This window comes from Euwallacea similis, chromosome 6 (genome assembly GCF_039881205.1).
Source record: "Euwallacea similis isolate ESF13 chromosome 6, ESF131.1, whole genome shotgun sequence".
Classification (NCBI taxonomy): Eukaryota; Metazoa; Arthropoda; class Insecta; order Coleoptera; family Curculionidae; genus Euwallacea; species Euwallacea similis.
Window position 1 is genome coordinate 5,653,754 of NC_089614.1, and position 23,851 is coordinate 5,677,604.

Below are 23,851 nucleotides of genomic sequence, written 5' to 3' on the forward strand. Positions count from 1 at the left end.
GTTTTATTAATTCGTAACAAATTTATTCGGGAAAAATTAACTAGCAAATTTTCTCTCGTCCTTATATTTGAATCTCAAATTAGGTTTAAACACTTTTGCTCTTTTGGCGAGAAAAAGAAAGCTCTTCGGTAGAAAGTTTCTAGATGTTGATCAAATTTCGAGTTGCGATAACTTGCAAGTGCTGGGGCAAAAGTTTAGCCAAATATGATAAACAATGCTGCGAGACATTTTCTTGAATTTAACTTTTTAGTGTGTTGCAACTGCGACACGTCGAATACTGGATCGGATATACATGTTTCAAATCAATCGTGATTCAAGTCACTAAGCCTTATTGCCTATTCCTGATAACTGCACCTGCCTCGTGGATAATACCCCAGATATGCATCCAAATTTATCGTTTTTGGAAATTACCACCGTCACTATGGTGTATATCACCTAGTGCATAAGATAAACCATTGTGAATCCGCCAGATAGGAACGTGGGCTTGCAATTTTGACTATCTTTTATCACTTGTCAGTTAATTATTGCTCAGTTAAGACTTCTCAGCATTGCTTCCAGTTGGAAACTTATATCTGGGAAAATAAGCTGATATTTGCTCAAAGTTCTATTTTCTAAAAGTCGCTTAATGTATAGCTTATAGTCAATTTAAACTTCTAAACAGGCTACAATACCAAAGCAACTCATTAACGCATCTAAATATAAATCTGCTTTATTTTAGAAGGGAAAAATGATAACACAGAGGCGACGTTTAATTTTGTTTATCTTCTTATTTATGAAACCTTGCGCGAATTGAAGATTTAGATCGTTTCTATCTAATTTCTACTCTCAGCCAAAGAAAAACCGCATTTATCGGCGACGCGTCGACTTTCCGCCCGGATCAGTCAAATTAATTTCATTACGGTTTTTATTACTTTCCTTCTATTGCCTCATTAGTTTGTGATAAAATTCCTACAAAGACGTTCGCTTTTTCATTTTTAAAAAGCTCTTTCAATTAATTATAAATCGCATTTGACGGCTATGGAAAGATGAAATCGATATTGAATTTCCTAAATCAGCGAATCCATTATTTGTGCTTGTAATCACTTTAACGTGCAACTTTGGTGCCAGCTGATATAATATCCCTTTGAAACTAAAATTATACTTTAGGCCCTGTTCAGTGGCGAAAACGTATTTTTTTTCCGTTTCGCTAATATTTGTATAGATGCAAATGTAAGTTCGTAAGATGCAGCTTTTGTTTAAGTTAAAATTTACAAAAAGACAAATAAGACCTTTGTGTATTGTTCCGTCTTTCGCTGATTTCTGATGAAGGTTATTCAGGAGTAAGTGTTCAAATTAACGAGCGCGATGGAAGAAGTTGATGATAATATTACGACGGTAATCTGAAAAGCACTTGCCTCTTCAACTTTAAGACAAATAACGCAAGGCGTTTCAGGTTCAACCCGCGTTCTTTTAGAGGGTGATAAGGTTGTAAAATAAGACGACGTTGGTGTTCTGTATTTATTGCAATAGGAAAGTACGTTTGTATTATCATTAGCCAATTAAGAAAATAGTGACTAATATTTCTTGTGCAGGTGTGCCTGACTGGATATTGATACGGTAACGTCACATCTCAGCGTAAGCAATCTAACGTTAAATGCAATAAGCTGATTATGCATATTAAGAAAAAGGCACCGGACTGACTTTTAATCCAACAGAAGATCAAGAATTACGCTGAGAGGGCGACGTGGCGGATAGTCCACGAAAAGTTTACATAAATAAAGTTATTTTCGTAGTACTTACATGCCCGCAGTTTTCATTATTATTTTCATAATTACTCAAGTAATTAACAGTTGGAAATAAATAATGTTTAGAAAACGTATATTAGCAAACATGCAGGACGTTTACTTATCAGTATTTTTTCCAATTCCGATTTTTTATATATTTAGTTCAAATTTGGAATTCACATTTCTCACAAGGGTTCGCGTCAACTGGCCCTTAAAGCCAGTTCGAAAATCTACATAATAATATTTTTTAAGGGTGCGATCCACTTTTTCCACTCCATTTTTTTGTAACACGCTGCTTATATTTACTAATCAAAATTTCAAATTTTTCATTCAATTTAGAAGCTTTTTTGTCTCTTGAATTTTTACGAAAGTGTCTAAAAAAACTCCCCATTTTTTCCACGATTCGCTGGCAAGTATTCGGAACAGATCAGTACATGGAAAGCGAAAATATCGGCTTTCTAGCTAAGTTAACACTAAATATTAAATTATTAAGTTTTTTGCGTTAGCAGCATGTTAACTGGGAAAAAGTTAGCAGGATCCTATAAATTCGCTAATACCTATTCGAGCACCACGGTAAAAATGGAACATTTCACCAGACACTTTTGCAAATTACTGGGGAACACGTGATACTTATAAAAAAAATACAAAAGACAAAAAAGCTTTTAAATTCAACAGGAAATTTAAGATTTCAGTTATTAAATATCAGTGGAGTCCCACAAAAACGTTTAAGACAGCAAAGGGGCCTGACTTCTGAAAAAATATCACTCTGGAGATTTTCGATTTTGCTGTAGAAGCCGGTTGATATGGAGCGAAAAGATCTTAAATTTTGAGACCCTAAACGTTTGTTAACATGAGTGTCTCAAGTTATGTTTATTTATAAAGTCGTCTTATTTGAAGCTTTCAACCTCTCTCTGAAACGATTTAGATTTAAATTGAGACACCCTGTATACCTACAACTTCTATGTTTTTTTTAGAGGATAGAAATTATACGAAAAAGCTATTTAAACTTCTCCCACATAAAATGTAGCAGGACATAAAGTAAACATGGTTTTTGTAGAAAATGGGTTTTTCTGCGTCGTTTAGTAATAGTAATTTTAGGTGTTGAAGTGAAATCCCTCGAAATATTCAAATTTCTGTTATTTTATCGATAACGGTACATTACATTAAAGCCTGATACAATATTTAAAACCATTTACCTAAGGTAGAATAGGTTAATGTTGAACAATTGCGGTAATATGTTGCTTCGTCGGTCTTTCGCTCGATAAGCATGGTTCGTATTGAAGATAGAAGAGGATTTTACAAAATTGCATTTACAATTTTTAAATGTCCTACTAATGCAAAGTAATTTTTGATAATTACTTTGGAGGGTCTAGTAAAAACGTTATGCTCCTCAACTTTAAGAATTTAAATTGAATACTAGGTATACAGGATGTATCAAGAATTGTGAGCTGGCTATAGATAGCAAGCTTTTACATCTAAAAATGAGAACAAAAATCAACATAGGCCCAGAAGTGCTTCCTAACGGAAATACAGCCCTTTAAAGATGGCGACCAAAAAGTGGGTTTTACTTAATATTTTTGGAATTACTTTGGGCAGAGTTTTCAATTTTGGTACGATATTTGCTAGTATTGTATTAGTACCTATTTTTAGCAATTAGTCGCAATTTTCTATCATGTAACAAAAAATGTAAAAAAATATCAGTAAAAAGTGTTAGGTGTAAAAATCCAGAGCGCCCCTTCCTCAGCTTCGACTCTTAACACGATAGAAAATTGCGACTAATTGCTAAAACTAAGTACTAACACTAGCAAATATCGTACCAAAATTGAAAACTCTGCCCAAAAAAATCCAATAGTATTAAATAAAAACCACTTTTTGGTTGCCATCTTTAAAAGGCATGTATTTTCGTTAGGAAGCACTTCCAAACTCACATTGATATAAAAAAATATTTTCCTATTTTTAGACGTAGAATGTATAGCCTATGTATAGCCAGCCCACATTTTTTGATACATCCTGTATTTTAATTAAAAAGCAATATGTGCATAGTCGAAATGAGCGATGCATGTGTTGTGATATTGTAACCTATAAAAGAAACCGAGCTAAGCTTTCTAAAATTTTATAATAAACTCATATCCAGCTAACATCCAACTAATATAACTATAGTACATATAATATGATATATATTATGATATAAACGCTAATTTTTAGATTTTTTACTAATCCAACATCTCAGGATGTAATTTTCAGCCATTTTAACTCCGAAGAACTGATGTTACAAAATATATTTTTTTAATTTATGTGCGAATCCAACTAACGTAAGGTTTCCAGGATCTCTTTATCGCTGCTCTTCGCTGCTTATCGGCACAAATCGAACGTAAATATATCTAAAGTAACATAAAGAGTCTATTAGAGGGATAATTGCCAGAACATTATAGAGAACTGCGCTAAAAGGTATTTTGAACAGTTTCAGCTAACTATATTTGTTCTGGGCAATCCGAAGAGATCTAAAAATATTTAAATTTAAATATTTTTTATTAACCTCAACTGATCGGAACTAACTTTGCAATGATATAATAGTCAGATAATCCGAACTGAACTTGGAGGAATTTCAAATAGTTTTAGCCAATCTGCAGAAATTTCGAAATAGAAAAAAACATTTTGGAGTTAGGAGAACAGAAACTGATTTTGAAAATAATTTTTCATGGAGGTGAGTTCAAGAGTCGCGGGAAAAATCTGAGCTGAGCAACCTAAAAATCAATTTCGACTCTATTAAGGTGCGTACAGCAGGTGTAACGCAACACCGCCTCGGAACGCGTATGGACAGCGCTGCGTAATAACGTCGCGTAACATTGAGGTGTCTTAGGGATTATCGGCATTTCCCCGTCACGTCAAAGAAACGATACGCGATGATGTTATACCACTACTGTCTGGATGGATCTCCGTAACATTGTCGCGATTTATTTTCCGCATTTATGACAATTTTATTCTTTTGATTTTGATGTAACGCTAGCATGTTTTGTTGATATGATATGCAACGATGTTCTATTACGTATAAATCCGTGACACGCCGTTCTCCCACGCGTAACAAGAAAATGGTGCGGGACGGTGTTGCGATACGATGTTTGTTGCATGTCTATAGGCGCTTTTAGGTCTGTTCAGTTCGGTTCATCTCAAGAGTCAATTAAACACAGGTAGAAATGACGAGCTGACGAGACCTAATAGGGTCGAAACCGGTCTTCGGGGTGTTCGACTCGAGTTAATTAAACGCAGAGCTGGAAAGGGGCATAAAGTCGCAATTGATCTTAATCTTCTCAAAAAATGTCCAACTTTTTTATAAGCTTCATTTCGTGAAAATATTTTTTTAAGAAATAAGAGCGGCGATGTTACCAATTTGCCTAATTTGGAGGCATGAGTTAATTCCGGCTTTAAATAATTAAAAAATATGCTCTAAATAACCCAGACGCAAAACAATTTTCCGTTAAGCATAAAACAGTATCCAGTTGACATAACCAAATTAAAGATACGCCAGGAAGCACTAAATTATGTAAACGCTTTTGCGCTTACAATTCGCTTTAAATTATTTTTAAACATCGGAGTCCTTGCTATTTGTTTTTTGATTAAAAGTTTTAATTTGTTTTTACAGGGAAGCACGTTCGGGAATGTGAAATTTCCAACCGGAGAGATGAAATAAAAATCAAACGCAAATAACGGCGATACTTGAACCTGGATAATACACAGTTGCGGTTATACTGGTTTTGGGACATGAACAATTTCATTCACTGTTGCGGTTCGACCTGAATTAATTTCGTTATATACCTGATTTCGGATTATTTCAGTTCAAATCAAAATGAGTAATTTTCTATATGTATCCCTGAAGACCCAGCGCTCACTTCAGCAGACAAGGAAGTTCAGGAATTAAAAACTTTTCGTAACACTAAAACTCGATCAAACATTGATTAATATTGCGATAACAACCAGAGTCGATAGAGAGTAAAACGTCGCCTAATCCACGTTCTAAGAAAAACAAATACGATGGCATTAAATAGACAACTTCCAATTAACAATATGGCTGGCTGGAGGAATTATTATCCATTAATTAAGACGTCTAAATTGGTTTCTTGCAAATTTCAAACAGCTCAGCAAGAAAATTAAAGGGAGAGTCAACGTTTGTGCCCTCCTTGGGCGAAGTTGTATTTTCGTAATTATTTTAGTTTTAGTTCAGAAATCGAAAAATTAACTGCTTATCCGTGAATACAAGATGAAAGGACCTCGCGAAATTAAAACAATAAGCCGCTGTGCTGAAAAGAAAGCGATATCCAAATTGGATTCTGCGAAATTAGGTTCGAGTGTTAATAGCAAATCGGTAATTCATTAATTAAAGCTTTAATGGGGCCCTTTCAGAAAGTTAAATAGGGACTTGGCAAAGATTTCAGTTATGCAAGAAGAAATGTTGTAAGGGATAAATGTCACCGTTAGTTCGTCGAGAAAAAAAGATTTTTTGCAAAATGCTTGGGGCACAAAGACCCTTCAAGATTAGAGAGAAACCCTTTCTAATAATAATTAATTAGAAAATCGTTTGAAAGGACGGACAGCAAAGTTTTTCGTATCGGATAACTCAATTTTCAAACGATATTGAAATATTTTCATCATTCTTTGTTTTCGAGCATCCTTTTTTCTGAGCCCCTCTCAAGTTGCTTTCAAAAGCTTAACATGAAAAATGCTGATCCGTATGAATTTCACACACAGATACAGGTCTCGTACGTATGCAAGAACAACAGAACGGAAAATTCTCATTCAGTACAGGCCTTGCTATTCATTAGATTTAAATTTCTATATTTAGAGCTCTACGGCTCCCATTTTTATATTCAGTGTCTCGTGCGAGCTTAATATTAGAATTTTAAAGCCCTAAACATAAAAATCTGCATATTGCACCAAATTACATATGTTTGTCTCCTTTCCCACAAATGTGGCAATTCCAACTAAACCCACACAAAAGTTTGCCTTCTTTACCAACTACCGATTTTCTACTTTTTGCAATTCATTTTATTTAATTAAAACCTAATCGTCTATTAATATTCCGAGGTGAGGGTAATTTGGCGATTTCGTTACGTTTCAGTGCTGAAACGCACACCTTCACTAATCCACCCTTTGTGTTTCGATTGCCACTAACGAAAGGAAATCAGCCCTAATTCGTACAGTCAAGTATAGATTTTTTGCCAACCAACTCGATGCTCTAAATTAAATTGAGCTTATGTAACACTTACTCGGCTAATTTCAATCATGCTGCTGTGGATTGGGACTCGTACTGTATTTCTGAATTAGATAATTGAAAACGCTCCAAAACTATTTTTTCATGGAATGTGTTTACACTCCAAGAAACAATTAGGAAATTCGCTCGAAGAGTTACAAAACAAGATCTTACTCTTTCCTCGTTAACCCTCGAATTCGGGCTGAAAGTATCTTAGAAACCAATTAGAGTTAATTAACTCTGGAATTGTTGCTATACCCTCAGTTTCCTTAACCAACAGAAATTTTCAACCCTAAGCCACTTCGGATAACTCAGAGTGTGCAACGCGAAAATCCGTCTTAAGGATAAAATTACTCATATTCAAAAATGTCAAAGATTATAGATGGGAGAGTTACGCAATTCGATTTGATGTCTCGTTCGCAGAAAATCCCATATACTTTAAAAAAATCCCCAGTCAAAGGTTTGAAGGAAAACTGTTCGTTTCATTTCGGTACGAAATTCGCTACGGTGCCATATCTGATAATCTTTTGGATTTTCCCCTTACAAGCGTGCACGCTTCCTCCCTTATATAATACAACACCCTTGAGCTTAAAGGTTTTTTCCACCGATCGTTATCCAAGATTAATAACCTATACAAAACACGTGTTCAGCGGTAGTTGGTGAAAAAATCCGTGATTTTTAATAAGGTTTGGGTCATAACTACCGAGTGTTGACAGACCAATCATTTCAATCTCGACAGTAAGAGAAACGCATGCCAAGAAGAGAAAAAATAAAAGTAAAATTCCATTTTAAGGCTTGAAAAATTTAAGCATAAAAAATATACATGTATGTATGAGAGTATAAAGAAGGGAATTTCGTAATTTGCATGATGATTACCCAGCTAAATTAAAAATATGATTTAGCGCTCATTTTCTAGTCATTCAGCTCAAATATCCAGAAAACTTTGCGTCGAATGCAGAAAAATCCTAAAATATTAAACACGATAAATAAAACTACTGAAATGCGAGATAATAAATACTAGAAATAAAGCCTTTTAATAATTATCGAATTACCTTTCGAAATTAAAAATAAAAGCCAATCTGAGAGTTTTGCTACTGCCTGTCCAATTCCTGGATATGAAAAATGCTGGATCGTCAAACATGTTTAAAAATTCTTTTTACGGGCAGGATTGACTGATGCAAATCGGAAAAATGAAAAAAAAAACAAACTTATACTCCTTTAATATTATTTTAGTAAGTTTTTAGAGGTATAAAACTCAAAGGTCGGTTTTGGTTACTAAAAAGCCATGGGAATTGTTCTCCATGGTCCGGTCAGTAATCACACACAAATCACTAACCTGCACCTTTTTCTTTAATGTTCTTTTAGCCAACTCATGGAATCACAAAGGCCTAGAAATGCTCTTTAAGATCGTTTCTGATTACTCAAATATACTGGAAAATTATTTTATAATAATAATAATTATTTTTCAAAATCCTTTCCATGGAAAGGCTTAATCGCTAACCTGAAACTAGCCCTTTAACGTAATTTCAGTCAGTTTCTGGAGGAAAAAAAATCAGTTCTAATTGATTAAGGATTTTGAAATTTTTAAGATCGGTTCTGGTTTGTGTAGAATTTTAAACATTCTTGTCAAGCGCAAGTTTCAACAGCTTCACAATTAGTCATTAATCTAGAATTTCATTTTTAACGCTATTTTAAGAAATTTGGAAATTAAAAAAAGAACGAAAAAAATTCTCTTTAAAATTGGCTTCGGTTTAGATTTTATAAATAATAAGTGCGATAAATTTTCCTCTCTAAAAGAGATTTATGTTAGGTGAAAAGCTCGATTTTAGTTCGTTAAGATTGTTTAAAATTTTAAACATGGATCAAAAAAACCCTTGTTCCTTTTAAGATCACTTATAGTTAGCCAAGAGCAAGTTTCCTTAATCAAGATTTTAGAAAATTCGCTTTAAAAGCAGGCTGGGTAAATTACAGACCTATACTCTGTTCTCTAAGATCAGTTTCTGAAAGTTAAAAAATTCTAATTCTTTCGAAGATCTGTGAATTTTCTGATAGTTCTTCAATATTTTTGTCGAAAGCCCTTTGTAAAGAGAGGACGACTTGTCTGAACCTTTACTATACTTTCTAGTGTCAATTTAGTGTATTTATTCAAATCAAAGAAACTATAAAAAATATTCTCTAAGGACGATTTTAATTAGTCAGTACCTGGTACCTAGAACATTAGTCCATATAAGTGGTTTCGCTGTATCAAGAACAGTTTAAGAGAGTCCTAACTTGCTGACTGAAAGCAATAAATTAGGACTGGGTCCCTAGAGTGAACAAAATTTGATGCAGTTGACTGCTTGCCAGACATGTATTAAAATTGAGAAAAAATGGCAGTAGGAAAGTGATTTAACAGAGTTAGTAAAAATTCCTGTATTTGATTGACACCATAATGCTTCACCCCCCAACAAATTTCCTTAAAGTAAAACAATGGACTATTCGATGTGGTGCTTTGTTTTATTCCCAATTGAAGTGACATTCACAGTGGATGGGCAGTAAACATATTTCAGGCTTGTCTACCAGCATGAATAGCTTGTAGATTTGTCTAGTTAGCAAGCATGTTACTGTTAATATGTTCCTAGCTCCGCACCCTGTTCAGGGAGCTGTTTATGGGCAATGGGGCTGATTTAGAGCTTCAGCGAGTGCGTTCGGTAGAGTTGGTTAATTTAATGAGCCTCATATTAAATCTCAAATAATGTTGGAAATTAACGACCCAAAAGAACACAATTAACGCAAAAATGTTTCGGGCGGCAGAACAAACAGTAAATACAAACATACGCGTTTTTAGGTTGGAATTAAACTGGCTGTGGATACATTCAGTTAACACGTTATTCACACTTTCTTTCTTTTAGGTTGAAACCTGGGGCTTTGATGAATATCTGGAGAAAAAAATCAATTTTCAAATTAACGACCATTTGCCGTGCCTGCAAACTGTTAGGCAGTCGTTACATTACCTGCCGTTAAATCAATAGCGCATTGGATTTGAAATGGAAAAAATATTTATCTTCTCTTCGGTTTAAAAAGGTCTTACCTGGAGCGGGATTTATGTTGGGTCTATTCTGCTGAATATCTGAAACAAAAATTAAAAGATATATTTACTACCTCCAGAAGTGGATTCGTAAATATTACACCGATACCAAATGCGAACTTTTTAGAGCTTCAGTCAACTGAGAAATCAGGAAATTCGAATTCAAATTGCAAAAAAATGGGTTTCTTACTGAGTTTCTCGGATTCGTTATTTGCTTACTTCTTAAGATTTTGAATGAATTGCCACGCTGCCTATATATCATTCACGGTGAATAAGCTGATCGGGTGTATCGTCACTTTAGGGAACGCAAATCGGAATTTGTTATTCCAGCCTAGTCGATATCACGTAATTCGAATTGTCCCAGAAGAATTTTGAAAAGTCTTCTATGTCCGATAATGGAATCCCGAATCACGCGTGTGTTCTAAATCACACATAAATCACGTACAACCAGTAATCAAGGGTCCATTTTTCGGAATCTGTTTAAGAAATCGGAGTAGTCCTACATTTAATTTTAGTCGTTAACAAAGACAGAGAGCAGGTGCCAGACGAAATAAATAAAACGCTTCTTTGTAATGTGTAGAGGAACAAAAGAAAAATACGCCAACAACAAAACCCATTGGGAGAATGCTTGCAGCTATTTAATTCCAACTGCAGTTTCAGGGAGGTTTTTGGCTTCAGCACGGCTTTGTTGCTGAAAATATATTAAATAATTACCCCGATTAAAGGCTCCTCGTTAACTATAAACTGTTGATATTACCAAAACTTGGTTGTTAAATTAGTTGCACGTAAACAACCCTTAATGCCAGAAATAACTGAAAATTCTCCTTCATACACACATTTCAGCGAAATAAGTCAGCACGGATAGGTCTATGCAAAATACACCCTCTTTTACGGCATATAATAATTTATCTTCTTGTTTATTAAACTCGCGTAGACGCTTCAGACTAAGAGGGTTGGATGTTTTCATTTGGGAGATCCTCGAATGCATACAAACACGTTCCAACAAGCATATAGGCCCTATCATCAAACCACTTTTCTGCAGTAGTAATTCAACAACTATTTTGTGATGGCGGCAAGAACATTTTATTTCCTAGTGAGTTCGAACAGTTCAAGTAGCAATTTCGTTAGAGGTCAGCTATGAAAGCTAAGGTTTCATAGATCGATACGTTAAACGATTCTAGTACAGCACTTAAAATTGGCAAATTGAGACAGTGAATGACAAGCATCTCTCAAGAATATTGCCCAGATATGAGTTTGGAAAAGTCATAACTCCCTTTCTTGGATGAAAGCGATATAGTTATACGGAAAGATATATGGAAAACGTCAGCAAATACTCGCAATATTCATATCAACAATCACACTAATTTGGATAAAACGTTTAAAAAAGTGATAATTTCGCATAAAGAATTTTAAAAATCGGTGTAACTAAACTAGGAATTAATTGCTCATGTTCACTGAAATGACGCTAAATTGAGATGGAATTTTATAGATCAATAATTGAGTCGCTCTTTTATAGGTATGCGCTAAGATCGACAAATTGAGGCTGTGAATAATAGAACCTCTCTCAACAAAAAGCTAAGTTGACAAGATAGAGGAATTGGCAAATAAGGTTCATTGAATTGAAAAGGACGTAGCCTCCATTTTGGCCCAGCAAGGACGGTTGTATGGATCGGCACCTAAAAACGTCCCCATTTTGAAGACGACGAAATCGGCAGTACTCTTGATACAAAAACCTTATTTTCTGATTTCTCTATTAAAAAAACCCGAAAGATGTTTTTTAAAATAGGTTAGTTCAGGTTTCGGAATAAATTAGTCAATCAAGGTTAGTTCCGGTTAGCTTGAGCTTTCCCAAAATTATCTAATATTAGCGCAATTTCCATACATTTTGAATATTATTATGTAATATCAGTTTTTCGAGATTTAAATGGATCGACAGCTGAAATATGAAATTATGGACCCTAAAGTTGGCAATTCGTTGCATTAGGGCAGTTATCGTGGTGATTGAAATGATGTTATAGTAGACAGAATGAGGTTTGTTCAGGTAAATTCGAGTTTTACAGTCCAAATTTAGAAATGACCCGCGATATTACAGTTAGATGGTTGTTTTAAATGGCCCAAAGTTTTTATATCGACGCACTGAAAATCCTTCAAGTTGATAGAGGAACTGACCTATATTGTTTATCGAACTGGAAAGAAGTTACTTCTATCACGGATGAGCTTTGCTGGTAATACTGATCGATATCTGAAATATTCCTATACAGAGTCATATAATCAACTTTATATTTTTTCTCTATTTTGTTAGGGAATCAAACATAATACTAATACCACAATGTACAATATAATAATAGATATAATCGACCAAAAAATAAATAAACAAAAAATGGACAATCCAACACACGCACAGAACAATTTTACTTGACTTTGCAATCTTTAAGAACTGGTAGGGGATTATTTTTAAAATTAAAATTACGGTTGAGTTACAAATATAGACCCATTTGTAGCTATGAAAATTCCAGCGTCAATCAAAAAGTGCTAATTAAAATCCCGGATGGTATATTCAATAATTTTTCTCAGCGATATTTTTCGCTTGAAAGCTACAATAACACTTTATATTCACTACTGTGGCAAGTTTTCGTATCTACCAGCTTGAAGCACTTCACTCGGGATTAAAGAAAATTTAAACGACCTAAGGATTCTCGTTTTTTTTTGTTTCCTCAATTTCCCCATTTATGGATTCCCCAACCATAAATTAATTTTAAAGAAGTTATAGAATATTTCCTCGTAAAGTTAAGCTGTTTGAATTAAAAACGTAACAAAAGGGGAATGGATAATTGACCCTCCTCGACTCCATTAATTTCTTGTGAGAAGAGTCTAGTTGGTCATAGGCTTGCGCGTTCGAATTTCTTGAATGCAAATTACTGACACAAATTTAATATGTCCTCGGCATTAGCTTTATATGAAAGGTGAATATGTAGCTCTTAGTTGAATATCCTGCCCGATGCAGAATCTGGAGATAATTAGCTGAAAGTTGCAAGGAAATAGATTGTGCAACAATAGACGTAAGAATCGATGAGTTAGCTGCAAAGCAAAATTGAAATCGAATTGGGGTGGTGCACATAACGATAAATTAAATAGCAAAACGGGTCGCTTTAACATTATCAACGAATTTCGTCCGTTCGTAACCCATATTTTGATCCGAAATTCGCATAAGCTAAGCGTATGTATCTAAAGCACATGAACGTGACACACAGTTACGAGATATATCCAGCTACGTAATTAAACGATAACAGTTGTATCAGGCACATTTAAAACGGACATGCAACATTCTTAAATACATACAGTGGTAGTAAAGCATGATCCCTGAAGCCAGGACAAAGACTGAAGCTATCAGTACCAGCATCAGTAACAAAATGGTAGGCCTACACCAAATCGTCCAAATCGATGCAGGAGTTCCACTACCATTAGCAGTAGAAGATGTGCTTTTTCTTCGCCCTTTACAGCAGCAACAAAGCGAACTTTCACTCTCCCTTTCCTCCCTGTTTTGAGCCTGTTGCAGCGCCTGTGCGTTCTGCGCATTTTGGTGCGCGCCATTGGAATTATTGTGGTTATTATTCTGCACAGCGTGCGTGTTGTTCTGCGTACTATAACAGTTTGCAGGCACAGCCGAAGTCCGAACCGCGCCACTGTTTCCCGACACGTTCACTATCACGCCGGCGCGCGAGACCTGCGCTCTTTGAGGAACAAACCCGTCGTCGTCATTGTAAGGAATACGCTCGGCGCGCAACGGATCCGTATACGTAATATGTGTCTCGTAATATTCCGAGTTTCTGTCATGATAGCGGTCATCGTGGAAATTCACGTTGTACCTAGGTGGCTCGTGATAAACTCCGTAAGAGTCAATCACGCGCGTAGCTGAGTGCGCAGAAGGAGGCGCATGACCGTATAAATGCTGCCTCATGGCCACAGCAACGTACCAGGACGGGTTAGTTTACGTTGGAGGCCGGACATAGCGCACATGGGTGTGTGTTAGTTGGCGCATTATCCTAGGTTAGAGGGTTAGTCACATCACTATCTGGAAAAAAAATATTTATTTCAGTTAGTCTGTGAGAGAACAATGCTGGCGAGGATTATTGTGAAAGGGTTTAGTGGACTATCTAGATGTGGTAATCGATAGTTAGTTGTGAAGCTCTGCAGCCAAACTCCCAGATTTTGTTTTTTGCATCTTCACAACACCAACTAATGTCACAACTACACACAGAGCAGTTCTGCTGTAAATTGGAAAAAGCTATCCATATCTGATAATTTTTAATTATTTTCTAAAAGTATAAAATTATTTTATTGAGAGTTTCTCGGTAACTACTTTAGATATGATGTTATTTTACGACGCGTCATAAAAAGTCCATCCTGTTCATTCCGCAAACGTAGAAAGAAAACCACTATTCGCAAATAAGAGCTGCGTCATCTATAGTTTATACTGTAAAGTGTTTTAGTATCCTGAAGATGAAAAAATCATTCGAAACGTCGATGGTTTTTCACCACTATCTCTTGTTACTTGTTTGCCCAATTGCCGATTTACTAAACCTCTCGAAACCATTTTTATTTGTTACATAACACCATATTTAGTTTCTAACTAACCAAGGGAAAGCCAGGAGTTCCGTAAGAGTCCCTTGATCTTCAATTAGTTTCATAAATTTTGAAAACATTTCACTATTTCCAAACAATGATTGTGCGTTTACAATATCCGTAAATAGAATTTCCCGTTCGGTATTTTGAGGTGTAAATAACACATTTTTGTAAACGTAATAATGAAATAAACGCAACTAATTTGCTTACATGGAAAATTTGCCCTGAATTAGTACACAGCAGCCCTGATAATTTTATTGAAACTCCAAAATGGTTTCAGCAATATCGAATTTAATAGAGTTTTCCTGTACAATGTTAATGACAGATTCTATTTCCTGGAAATTCACAACTAAACTCGTCATGACGAAACGAAAACAACGTTTCAAGTTAAAAAGTGAATTGCTGATCCAATCTAGCTTTCGACCTATTTTTTCCATCTTATGTGGCCCATGTTAAACTCGGCAAACATTTAAATGCCATTTGGGAGTTCGAAAGTGTTTACGAACAACAAATATTTTGTTTTTCAGAAAGGGTCTGACCCGTTTTAAACGTTTCGAGCTGAAAGTTTGTGGTAAGGTGAATCCAGCCACAGAGTAGTTGAAAAATACAAAGATAAATGATGGACGACAGAAATAAGATTGATGACCGTTGCTAGCTTAGTGCCTCTAGACTTCTCAGTCATGATGTGTGGATCTATCAACGAAAATACATGTGTCTAAAGCTTTAAGAACTTCTCGTATTGTTAAGCAGAACGCTCATTTATTAATAAGCCGGTGGCATACACGTTCGTTATGTAATTTTGGCAAATAATTTATAAAGTTGGACACTAGGGGCAAAGCTTATTACACTCTGCAAGTCCAAAAACAAAGCGAGAATTACGTGAGACTATAATGTATTATTAAACCCTCAAGTCTGGTTATGATTCAGTTTTTACTTGCTTTTCAAGCAGTTACAGCTTCACTTAACATTAACACGAATCAACAATAAATCTCTTGAATGCAACCTAAACGGTAATGAATTTACATTATACAATTAGGAGTATTACATAGATAGCGCGTTATATAATTCACGCTGTTTGTACCTGTTCAAATTCGATAGACTAATACTGTAATACTCAGAATATGACATAGCGGAAAGGGGCCCATTTCACCATTCGAATGCTCGCAAATTTTAGGGTTTTGTGTAGGGAGATATGCAAACGTATATATTATTCAATGACGTTATGTGTCGTCGCAAAACTGGCTAATTTACAGCGACCTCAGTCTGATTATATGGAAAAGGTTATTTATTACTATAAACAATGAGGCGATGATTTCAAATATTGAATCAATTGTTAGGTAGTGGAAAGGCAAAGCACACGCTTGGACCAGTTTCTGGTGCAGAAAAGAGGGGCTTTATATACGACTTTTCAGGAGACTTAAAAATGTTACCAAATAGTGTAGCATTTCGAAAACTAACTACATATAACACACATGAAGAAGATTAATTTGATGTATTACCCCATGTGGAACACTTTGCAAGGTATCAATGGTAAAAGTAATGTTTTTCACTTAAGTCGATTCGGTGGGATCCTGTATCAACCATAGATATGTACCTTATTTATAGATCAGGAGCGTGGAAATGCACGTTGAGAAATCTGGGCTTCGACTCTCGTTCAGGATCGCGACAACTATGAAAGTAACTCTGTATCCCTGAAGCTACGAAAATATTACTTCCTGATTTCAACAGACTTACAGAGATCATAAAAACATTAATTTAAATATTGTTTTTTCCTTATTTGAAATCCAAATTTTCAAGATATAAACTGTTAAACATTGAAAAAAAGCAGCTTTGAAAATTCCTGATTTTGTGATAATGTGTAATATGCCAATCGCCATGGGTCATTTCACTTGAACATATTTTTAAGTTGCATTGAGCCAAAAATGTTAAATCATCGTCCCACTTTACAGTTATCATATTTGCCACTTTTAGACAATCTCTCAATGATTCTTCCCCCATTGTAAACATGTTGCTTAATTTATTGTGAATGTCCAGAATAAATTCTTTGTTTGGGGTTTTAAACTCGCAAGGTGAACCCGGAGTTGTACATTTTCCCTTCAAGACATAAGCGACATGTTCTTTACACCATGTACGAGGTACATCAGTTTACTGTCTCCAAATTTCTGGATGGCTAATGTCCAAATTAAAATATCCTGATTTAAGACAACTTAGTTCTGAGGTAGTTTCCACATTACGAAAACCTGTAACAAAGTACTTGGAAACTCAGAATATACTAGTTATCAATTTAAAAAGACTTTTATAGAGCTCGTCGAGAGCATTTATTTAATGTGTTTTTGTTCCCATTTATCCCCCAAATCCTCAAGATATCATCGGTCAAAGTTTTAATAGTGAAAAAGAATAGATATCTATTTTCCAGAACTTCAGTTTGAACCATATACAGTGCGCGTCTAAAGTCCGCGTTTTCCCTTGTAGCTTCGAAACGAATTGATATATCGATTTGAAATTTGGAGATAGTTATATCAGATATTTTCCAAGAGACTAGTAATTTTCAGTAATAAAACTGCTGTAAATCAACCTATTTTGATAGTGTATGTTGATACCTCAGTTGAGGGCTGAGAATGTTGGAAATGTAGCATGAAAAACCTCCAATTAAAGATTTTTCCAGGTATTGTTTGAGATGATAGGAATGATTCAGTAATTAAGTTCAAGTAAATATTGACTAGAGAAAGTACCTCTTTACTTGATCATCCATTCATTAGAAATAACGAAAATGAGCGAAATTAGAATCTCACCTCATTGTAACTCATTTGGGGATAAATATTCTATTTTTTTGTTGCGAAAAGTACGAATAATTAAACTTCTCGGAAAAAAGGTACGGGAATTCGGAACAAATTACTAAAAAAGAGCCAGGAAAAAGTTATGATGCGGAAAGGTAAAAAGTTAACAAGATTTTTGCGCGCTTGATCTCGATTAAGTGCTATCGATTTGTTATAAAAATAGGGGTTTTTCCTGCAAAATACCGCGACATTTATGAGCTAGCCGCTTAACTAATTGTTATTGCTTGCTTTCCATTTTTTTAAAAGTAATAGCAGCATTCTTTTCCGTTAATGAGAAGCGCCATCCGACAGTCACGTGTGGTCTAATACAAGATAAAGCAGGATACACATAAATCTGGTTGGCAATAAAAATACTAAGGTGAATCCCGAACTCTACCGCAGCGGTCAGCCAATAAGACAGAGCGTTGTTTGATTTTATGACTTCTGTGACACGAAGGAAAAAATCCAATTTAGTGGAAAATAAATCTAATACTGAGAACACTTCTTGGGGCTTTGTCGTGACGTCACCGCGGCGATTAAAGAGACCTTTTTTCGTTTCGATGCAGGGGGAATTCTTGATTTGGGCATTTGAGATTTCCGGTCTAGGAGATCGGGAACGAATATGAAAAAAGTGGCTACGGTTGTTTTTAATTCATTGTCGGGGCGTGATTTTGCCTGGAGAGAATATTAAGGAAGCGAAACCCGAAACTCGATTAAATTAGGTTCAAACCTATTAGGGGACCACTTTCGCTGAGACTAAAAGCAGCGCCGCTCTTCGTAAAATTATAGCTGCCCCTTTCATTCTCTATAATGTATAACGATAGTTAATAAAACACGTATTACTTATTGGGAAGTGGCAAGAAGCATATCGGGTTGCTGAAAATGGCTTCGAAATGTACAGAAACCGCAGAAGACCCAACGAAGATAACACACAAACCGAGAAGCAATAGACCCAAAATGAAAAGCCAAGAGCTCTTATGTACATTAAGGTAGATAATAAGGGGCGAAAATCGTATTATGCCGCTGAAATTAGTCAGAGGAGCTCCTTTCTTTCACGATAGAATATTGCTTCTGATAGCGCTGACATAAACTTTCAGATATTAGGTTTGTAGATCAGGCAACTGAATAACCCCACCTAGACTTAGGCGAGATGGTTTCGTGGAAAGCTAATTATAATTTCGTGTTCCCAGTTTGATACAATAACGCGTCAAGTCTTTACTATATAAGATTTTCCTTTGAAGCAAATATTGCAAAATTCCTAGCCTTCATCGCTCAAATTTATGTTAGTTTATTATCATATATTATAACTAGCTATAATATATGTATAACTAGTTATAATATATTCCATCTAATATATTTTAGCTATCAAACCGCTAACCATCTTTCGTCTAATACATGAACAATTCATAAGAAAGTTGTATTAAATAAAGTAAGTAATTATTAAAATTCCAGCTCTACATACTTTTACTATATTATTACAAAATTGCAGAATTCCCAGTCTGAATCATTCTATGATATGAATCTTACCAATTCTTTGCAATTTTCCTGCAAAATTTTTAAACACTTTAGGGCATTTCATAGGAGAAAAGTTAACCTAAACCCTTTAAAAAATTTAATAAAATCGCATATGTGTAAAATCACACAGTTTATATGCAAGGTCTTGATCTATTAAGCTAACAGGTGCATAGCACGATTATTCAAATATTCATCAAGGTGAAAGAAATACCGGCTGGAAAGAAAATTGCTTTTCTAATATAATATCTCCGGATTTAATCGCGATTTCGAAGGAAAGTTGCGCCTTATGAGGCAGAGATGTCGAACGTGGGATTTTTGGTCCTAGTTTCTTAAGTTTAATAAACAACACTCAGAGGAAACGATAACCAACCCTTTCGGAAGTATCTCCTCCCTTAGAGAACTAAATGACTGAGGTCGTTATGTAAAATAGAATGGAATTAATAATAATTCTGAGGATCAAATTGCTGCCCGTTATTAGGAGAAGCACTGTATTCTAATAATTTGGCTCCAAATTAAATTACTCTAATTAAAATCTCAAGCCAACTAACGGCTTAAATATTATATTCCTATTAGAATGTCTCAAAACCCCTTTTTTATGGGATGCATAAATTACTTTGGGGGAACGATTATTCATAAAGATATTCTCGTAGTGATGAGCAAAACCTAGCCCTAGAAAAAGACCAATATCATCGTATATTCAGTCTCAGTATAGCAAAACTTAACTGTCATGGTCTAGCCAGACCATTTATTATTTATCTGGAAAAATCAAATGCGATTCTTTTCTTAATGTTAATTAGGAATTCAAAAAGTACTCGTCTTTAATTTCCTGTTCTTAAGCCATAATGTCTATTGTCCTTAATTTCATCTTCCTAAAACTTCATAGATATTCCTCCCTAAAAATTTGTTATTGCCTGTGTTTAAGGGCATTTCTGGTTAAAAATTTACGACGATTTCTTCTGATATTATCTTGCATGTCCTTAGTATCATGTTTTTAAAACATCCTTGATATGCTTCCATAAAAGTTAGTTGTTATTCTTTTTGAAAGGTATCTCTGGTTGTAACTAGAAATATTTTCCGAGCATAAAAGCCATGGTTCAATAGCAGTGCTTCTTGAGGTTTTGTATGTAACTACTATGGACATTCCGTGAAGTTATCTCCCGCATCTCTCGATGTTGACTGAAGTAGTAACTGAAGAGTCCATTCTATTTATTGGCTCTTCTCCTGGTGGTGGGTGGCGAAGCATCGGCGCACATGGAGCGTGCCGTAACACGTGCTTTCAATCCGAATTAAATGTAATTTCTTTCTTCCTGTGAAAGCCATGGTTCCGCTTGAAGATATCTATACACACTCTCTTATAAGACTCGGATGGTACCATTGGGATTAATGAAGGTTGGTCACTGCTAAAAAAACTGATGACCATCTAAGAGCGCAACAGATTTGTCTGTTCATTTCAATCTGCATCATTCTTGGTGCTCCGTTACCTTCGTGTTAATATTAAGTTTTGTACTTCTTTTATGCACAGATCAACCTATGCAAGTACTAAAGTCAAGGCTCCAGTGCTGGTTTGTACAGAACCTTTATAAATGATTGATCACCACGTGACTTCCAAGATTAAATTTTATTTTTCTTGAGTTGTCATTATGAACTTTGGTCACTTAACTAGCTCTAGCTTGAAAATTGAGGTTGGTTGTAATGGTAATGTGTAAAAGCTTGGTGCATATAATTTATGGTTATGTGACAGTTTGTTACTAACACGTTTTCTGCGATTTTTTATTTTCTTCTTGCAGTTTTTGACCTATCGGAAAAAGCTTTGTTAGAAGCTAAAATGGTATATTATTCAGTTCGAATTGAAATCAAAAATAGTTTGAACCAAAATAGTAGAAACTTAATACACTTCGTGGAGAAGCTGCAATAACTTATGTCACTTGGAAGTCTTTTAGCTTTGATTTTGATCCGCTGTTTCCAACAGTACTGATCAGAGATGCAAGGAAAAACATAATAAGGAATTCCCCTCAAGACATAATCAAATTATTCCAATAGTGCAACGTATTTTAAAGACGACAACATATTTTCTATGGTGGGAAATTCTGTGAAGAAACAGGCAACCTTTCGATGGAAAACTCACTTAACTCGATAGTAGCCGACTACTCCAAGGCGATCTTTGATAAAATAAAAGAATTCTTAAATAAAGATAATAGTAAAATAAAGAACAAAATTCTTAGCGAGCCTCATTTCCATAAATGTAAATTCTTCAAAAGGGAAATAGTAAAGGATGATCGGTTATCTTTTTGAAACTTTCTTGTATCCAGAGAACCAAATGGAAATTTTGAACACACGATGTATCTAAATCCAATGAACACTGATCAGCATCTAAGAAAATGTCTAAATCATCAACTGAGTTAAAAAAGGGGTGTTACTGAAACTGCATATCTTGAGGAGCGAATAGAACTTGCTAACTGGGAAACCATAAATAAGAAAAGGGTATTTAGCCAGAATGGTTATGGCTAACAGAGCTTCTGGATAACAATTTATTCAATGAATTATGAAGTCGGTGGACAGAGTGATTGGATTTCACGCAGCTGCATCTCTATATACTGTATGTAGGCAGTACAAAATATAGTTTTAACGTCCACGTCAGGGAACATAAAACGTGTTGCATACTGGGACAAGCAGAGAAATCTGCTGGTGAGCGGGTAACTAGACAACATAGTGGGTAACCTTCATCAATCCCAATGCCAATCATCCAAGGCTTAGGAAAGAGGCTATAGAGAGGCCGCAACTTTAACAGAAAGAAAGAAATAATTGCACTTAATTCGCTATGGAAACGTGTACTACGCCATGCTTCATGTATTTCTTTTGAGATTCTTTTGTCACTTTAACTTCGAGTTGCTAAAAAATCCTTGACATTACTCCATAAATTTCAATTCTGACTCGACCTTCGACTTTTTAGTTTAATATTTTTACTTTTAATTAGGGTGTACACTAAATAATTCTTTTTTCAATCAATCATTAAGGTCAGCTATTTACATATCAAACATGTCTTTTTCTGCAGATGTCTAGAATGACTTGAATTTGTATTCGATTAATTTTCCATTATTTTGCTATTTGCCGGAATAATATTATAATGATGATGGTGTTGACTAATTACCTACATATCTCAATTGTCTATTGTTTTACTGGTTGCTTTTACTTAAATACACTCCATAAAAAGCGTCTCTTGGCGAGGGTATTGCTCCATAAAAAACTTTCCTTTTGCGATTGTGACTTTAAATTTATGTTTCTAAAACATCCTAGATAATCGACCATTACTTAGAAATTTGCGCTATGAGGAACCACAATTTTCCCAATTTTTCGCTTTATCGTTTTAATAAAGAATGAAAATCCATTGTTTATAATTTACCGCAAGTGTTTGCCCTTCGCAGGCAAAATTTATACGAAAGGGTTAAGCACGTGAAACCTTTAATAAGAATTTATTGACAGGCACGACGCTTCAATAAGCCTGGTTCATAAATATTGAAGTAAATAAAGCACAAAGCTGTTATGTGTAACAATTCACAGCAGCTTCGTATATAACTTGAGTAGACGTCCTGTAGAAATCCGGAAAGTTATTATATGAGGCATTAGGCAGCCTGAGGTTTCATAAACTTTAATCACCACGAACCAGTGAACTGTCATAACAGGGTACGTAAGCCTTTGCTGTTCTGCGTAAATTTCTTACAAAGCAGTTCGGTCACAAAGCGTAACTGACAACTTTATGATGTACCGTAAAACTACTCTTACGGTTTAAGAAAATTTCCTTCATAAATTTCTACCAGGAAAATTAATTTGGGCGAAGGAGTTGTAATAACAGCCTCTTTTACAGCCAGAAGTGGTTACTTTTTCCAGTTAATTCTCTTGGAATGCAAAAAATGATGGCCATCTCTAAATCAGGGAAAAAAGGGGGGGGATATGATTAAAAAAGAGGGGTGAAGTTATATCGACAATAAAAACTGCATTCAAGCGGGAATCCTTAATGCTGCAAACTAATGGATGTAATAAGGCTGATAATCTCATTTGCGATAAGAATGATCGTTCGTTAAGGGACAGACAAAGCCCAAGCGGTAATGAAGTATATTTAGACGGAATCGACTTTTTGCGGTAGAACCAAGAAATCGTGACGAAAGTTATTACTTCGTTTAACTTGCAATTTCATGCTTTTTAGTTCTAATCTTTTACGCCATTACATTTCCTAAAATTCCTCTTATTTTATTATTGTTCCAAATAACATCCCTGGTTTACGGCCCTAGAACCGCCCGGTTTCTCTAACTAACATTACGAACAAGCTAAACGTGGGAAGTTTTCACATATTCTACTCAGTTATTTGACTAACTTAACTCGCAAGATCCCAGGTTTTTGTAAGTTTCCCAGCTGAATAGAAATCTGTTTAAATATTTATAAAATGCTAGAGCTCACCTTTATAAATAATGTTTAACTATTTACAGATATAACAAGTTTTACTGCTAGCGGGCAATAAAATAGGAATTACATCTATTTAAGTTGCCTTCGAGCTGTAGCAAACTGCTAAATATCAATAAAAACTACTCGAAAGCTGATCAATCTTGTAAGCTAATGGAATCGGAAGAGCTGCAGTCAAAAGTTTTCGACATAAGAAAAAGGAAATAACAGAAACACTAAAACGTATTTATTTTGTAGTTAGTAAAACAAGACGGGCACTTTAAAATGTGTCTTTTTGTTAAGAAACTACTGCCAGAAAAATAGTGAGAATTGGAAAAGGCCTTGGGGAACAAAGACAATAGGAAAAGTCAAAAGAATTTAAATATAA

General features: G+C 35.1%; 1 protein-coding gene across 12 annotated transcripts in view; it reads right to left on the minus strand.

The window, feature by feature from the left end:
• The window catches only part of LOC136409743 (agrin-like), a 185,450-nt gene that overhangs the window by 81,052 nt on the left and 80,547 nt on the right, over nt 1–23,851 (minus strand). For 7 of the 12 annotated variants that reach the window (XM_066391451.1, XM_066391452.1, XM_066391458.1 and 4 more), the window contains exons 2-3: nt 13,415–14,147; nt 10,079–10,117 (exon numbers count right to left, since the gene is read on the minus strand). In XM_066391451.1, coding sequence (XP_066247548.1) covers nt 10,079–10,117; nt 13,415–14,033 — 658 coding nt within the window. In that variant the 5' untranslated portion in view covers nt 14,034–14,147. The remainder of the gene's footprint in view (nt 1–10,078; nt 10,118–13,414; nt 14,148–23,851) is intronic. The other 5 variants (XM_066391457.1, XM_066391456.1, XM_066391454.1 and 2 more) reach the window with 1 other exon arrangement.